Source organism: Lynx canadensis, chromosome C1, assembly GCF_007474595.2.
Source record: "Lynx canadensis isolate LIC74 chromosome C1, mLynCan4.pri.v2, whole genome shotgun sequence".
In the NCBI taxonomy this organism is placed as follows: Eukaryota; Metazoa; Chordata; class Mammalia; order Carnivora; family Felidae; genus Lynx; species Lynx canadensis.
Window position 1 is genome coordinate 104,326,116 of NC_044310.1, and position 4,905 is coordinate 104,331,020.

General features: G+C 37.7%; 1 protein-coding gene across 1 annotated transcript; it reads right to left on the reverse strand.

Moving 5' to 3' along the window:
• Positions 1-2,946: 2,946 nt before the first annotated feature.
• LOC115522099 (60S ribosomal protein L35a-like) lies at positions 2,947-3,338 on the reverse strand. The gene has a single exon (XM_032594375.1). The coding sequence runs from the start codon at positions 3,330-3,332 to the stop codon at positions 2,991-2,993; it is 342 nt and encodes a 113-aa protein (XP_032450266.1). The 5' UTR covers positions 3,333-3,338; the 3' UTR covers positions 2,947-2,990.
• Between the last annotated feature and the right edge of the window lie 1,567 nt (positions 3,339-4,905).

Here is a 4,905-nt window from a genome sequence, read left to right on the forward strand (position 1 = left end):
ATATGTGGTGTCCCTTTTTTTCCTTGACAAAATTTGGTACATCTTCCAGCCTCTCTTTTAATTCCCTCACCACTATTTGTGGCCTAAGATCGGGGTTTGCTGTGGCTCTCCAGCACTTTGCAGGCAGGAGAAAGGGCGGTCGGGTATTCGGTTTTCCAGAACCATGCCCCATATCTGAGCTTGCGCAGAACTATCCCAAAAGGTAAAGCGCGGTCGGTAGCTTCCGCTTGTGTAACGGTGTAGTCATAACCGTTTTTCTGGTTAAAATATTTCAAATGTTGATGGGGCCTTTTTAGACACTGTGACAAATGAGCTTTTTATCAGTTTGTATTCGATAAGGTATTTTACAATAAAATCTAATAAACAAAACCTAGATTCAATGCCATTCTCGGCATTCCCCACCCAATTTTTATGCTAACAGTACATATTGAAGTACAATTCACAAAGAATAAAACGCACAAATCTTAAACGCACAGCCCAATGAATTTTGACAAACGCCTGACACTACCGTGACTGGGACTGCAGCCCAGGTTGCTGCGGCCACATGGCAGAGCACTAGCCGTTATGCGATCACTGCGCAGCGCAAACCTGCTGGCAATTGGTGTGTGTGTCCTTTAGTATTTTTGATGTAAACACATCCACACCTAGATAAGAGCTATACAAAATTTCCCTCAGCCCAGAAACATCAGCACAGCCCTTTCCAAAAGATTCCCACCTACTTTCCCTTCATTTAAGCAAATCTTTCTGATTTCTTTTTGTTGTTTTGAAAGGACTTTATTTACATCTTAGCCACAAGTTAGATAAGCAACTTTGTTAAATGGCAATCAAGATTTTGAGTCCCAGCGAGAAGAATTACAAGGCCCAAAACAGGCATAATCATTGTTATTTTTAAAGGTTTTATCTCTATACCCAATGTGGAGCTTGAACTTACGACCCCCAGATCAGAGTCAGATGCTCCACCAACTGAAACAGCCAGGTGCCCCAAATCACGATTATTTTTAAATGAACATTTTCTATATGTAAAATATATACATTCAGTTACAATTTACTTTAGAACTGAATTGATTTAAAAGCAAATCACCCACAGTTCCATGGTTATTAATAGTGTCCAGGTTTTTATCTTTAATACCATTCCCTACAAAAATGAATCAAAATTTCTTAAAGAAATTACCTCTTCCAGGAATGGTGCTGGGGAATTACAGGGTAAGCATGGGAAAGCTTGGATCAGAAACCAGTGATTCACTAACAATCTATTATGATCTTAAAAAAACACAACAAAAGACATAGCCAGCTTGAAGGAATTCCCACTGGCATGAGCTGTGATACTCTGAGCATGAAAAACAACTGTGATCTTTGTGCAGGGGTCATTAAACTATGGCCTGCTGGCCAAATCCCACTCAGAACTTGTTTAGTAAACAAAGTTTTATTGGAATACGACCATACTTACTCATTTATGTATTATCTGTGGCTGCTTTTGTGTTACAACGGTAGAGTTGAGCAGTTGCAAAAGAGACCATATGGTCAGCAAAGCCTAAAATATTTACTATCAGGCACTTTACAAAAAAGTTTGCTGACCCCAGTCAAGTGGACTGAAAGACTGGATTAAGAAATATCGGAGTCAATGAAGTAATTTGCGTACTGAAGTATTTAGGTTCAATGATCATGATATAACTTAACTTTAAAATGGTTCAGCAAAATGGGGCACCTGGGTGGCTCAGTTGGTTAAGTGTCCAACTTCGGCTCAGGTCATGATCTCATGGTTTGTGAGTTTGAGCCCCGTGTTGGGCTCTGTGCTGACAGCTCAGAGCCTGGAGCCTGCTTCAGATTCTGCGTATCTCTCTTTCTGCCCCTCCCCTGCTCATGCTCTGTCTCTCAACAATAAATAAACGTTAAAAAAATTTTTTAAATGGTTCAACAAAAACAAAATTAAGTAGATATAAACGGTTCTGGTTCTGATTTCTGTAGTTTTGTGTTGACTATTTTTAAAATTCACACAATATACTTTTTTTGTGTGTCTGTCTATTTTTTTTGTTTTCATGCAGGATAATAACATTTTTTGAGATCCATTCATGCTATTGAATATATTATTATGGTGTTCTTGATGAGTGTTATTCCTGTGTGACCATACTGCCACTGATGGATACTTGGATAATTTCTAGTTTTGGCTATTGTGAGCAAAGCTGTTATACATATACTTGTGCATTCATTTTCTGAGTATATATTTCATAGTGATATTGCTGGGTCATGGGATAGATGTAAATTCAACTTTATTAAAAACTGCCAGTTTTCCGGAATGACTGTGAGATTTTACCTTTTCAACAGCAACAAGATATAGTTACTGTACATTGTCAGTGGTTGATGTTCTCCCATTTTAAAAGTTTACTAATTCTTGTGAGTGCATACTCTTGTGAGGATCTCACTGTGGTTTTAATTTGTGCTTCCCTAATACATAATGATATTGGCTTCTTTTTTAAACGTTTTTATTATTTATTTATTTTGAGAGAGAGAGCGCACTGGGGAGGGGCAGAGAGACAGGGAGAGAGAGGATCCCAAGCAGGCTCCCCAACTGTCAGTGCAGAGCCTGAGGCAGGGCTCAATCCCATGAACTGTGAGACTGTGACCTGAGCTGAAACCAAGAGTCAGATGCTTAACTGACTGAGCCACCCAGGCGCCACAAGATTCTTATCTCTTTTCCCTATTTAGAAATTATGGTCCATATTGTGAAGAAAGACTATTCTGGTGTTTTGCTAATTTTTAAATGTTTTGGCTTTTATTATTGATTTCTAGAAGTTCTCTACCCATTCAATATCTGAGTCATGTTCAGAGAAGAATATTGCAAACATCTTCTCCCACTCTGTGGATTGCCTCTTTACTTTCTTTTTTTCTTTTTCTTTCTTTCTTTCTCTTTCTTTCTTTCTTTCTTTTCTTTCTTTCTTTCATTTTTTATTTTTTACAAATCGACACCTATATTTATTTACTTTTCAGTTAGTTTAAATCCTTGAGGGGTACAGCATCACACGGATTCTGTGGCCAATGGCTTTAGCAGGAAGGTTGCTTCGGAATTTGGCACGAACCATGCCATTGTTTCTATGAGCACAAGTTACTTTTCCCCAGATTGCTCTGGTTTTATTCAGTTTGCCACCAGGAGTCACTGTGTTGTTCTTTGCTTTGTACATATAAGCACATCTCTTGCCTAGATAGAATTCAGTTTCATTCTGAGCATAAACACCTTCAGTTTTAAGAAGAGCTGTATGCTCCCTCTGGTTCTGGAGACCCTGCTTATAGCCAGCAAAAATGGCTTTGGACCACAGTCTTCCTGACATATTTGTCATTTCAGGAGTCCTGTTCCCAGCAGGCCTCCAAAGGTTCCAAGATGGTGGAAAGAGAAAGGCCTTGCCTTTTTACTTTCTAATAGTGATTTTTGATGAGCAGAAGCTTTTAATTTTGATGAAATTTAATTTCTTTATTTTTCTTTTACTGTTAAGGTATCTTACTGTAAGACATCTCTCCTACCCAAGACTGTGAATATATTTTCCTACATTTTCTCCTAGATGCTTTAATATTTTAGTTTTCAGCTCTAGAATCTATGATTCATTTCCTGACCTCAGCCCAACATTTAATCACTTTGGCTTAAGAATCTTTGGCTTGTTTGCAGATCACCAACCTCCCAGAAATTTTTATAACCTTTGATGTAAAAATATTCATAATAGTTTCCTGCTCTGCTCTTCACTGACTACATATCTTTGTGTTTCTATCCCTTATTCCTTCTTTTGCCTCTCTTTCCTTCTCTCTTCTCCTCCCTACATCTGAGAAAACCAGAAATACCTAAAGCCGAGAAGAAAGATCTGATCAATCTGTGCTTAAGAGCACAGGCACTGGTTTGTAAATCTGATTCAGCCCTTGTGTGGCCTTGGAAAAGCTTAAGTAAAGTAACTTAAACTTTATGTGCCTGAATTCTTTCTGCTGTAAAATGGGGCTAATAAGAGTAATCTACTTCATTCTGTCATTGTTGGCTGTGACTGGATTTAGCAGCTACTCAATCAATAATGTCATTATCTAGTAGAATCATCATCCTCATTGTCATTATCCTCTGCACTATTTTCAAAAATCATCATTCTGATATTTTGCACCTTAATTAAATCATGGAGTACTCATGCTGCTGTGTTCTGCATGATGTCTGTGAAATTTTTTTTTTTAATGTTTATTCTTGAGAGAGACAGAGCATGATCGGGGGAGGGGCAGAGCAAGAGAGGGACACAGAATCTGCAGCAGGCTCCAGGCTCTGAGTTGTCAGCACAGGGCCTGATACAGGGCTCAAACCCATGAGCCCTGAGATCATGACCTGAGCTGAAGTCAGACACTTAACCAACTGAGCCACCCAAGTGCCTCTGTCTGTTTTTTATATCAAAAGTTCATGCCTTTTTATTGCTGAATAGTATTCCACTATATGAGTATACTATGATTTGTTTACCAGTTCCTGATAATGGACATTTGAGTGGTTTCTAGTTTGGATTCTTGTGAACAAAAAACACTATGAACATTCTTGATACTTTTTTTTTTTTTTTTTTTTTTGGTATGGACATATGTTTTCAATTCCCTTGGAAGAATATCTAGGTGAAGAATTTACATGAATAAAGGGATATTTATGTAAATTTATGTTGAAATGTATAAGAAACTGTCAAACCAAAATGGTTATGACATATTCCCACTAAAAATCTTCACCAAGATTGGATGTTTTCAGACTTTATAATTTTAGCCATGTTACTGGGTGAAGTATCTCAATGAAGTTTTAATATATATTTCCCTGGCAATTAATGATATTGAGTACTCTTTAATATGCTCCTCGCCATTAGTATATCTTCCTCTCTGAAGTGTCTATTTAAGCTTTTGCCCATTTTTAAAAAT

What these genes read in the sequence shown, in the direction of transcription:
- LOC115522099 (XM_032594375.1), bottom strand. Translation starts at nt 3,332, where the DNA reads ATGACAAATATGTCAGGAAGACTGTGGTCCAAAGCCATTTTTGCTGGC.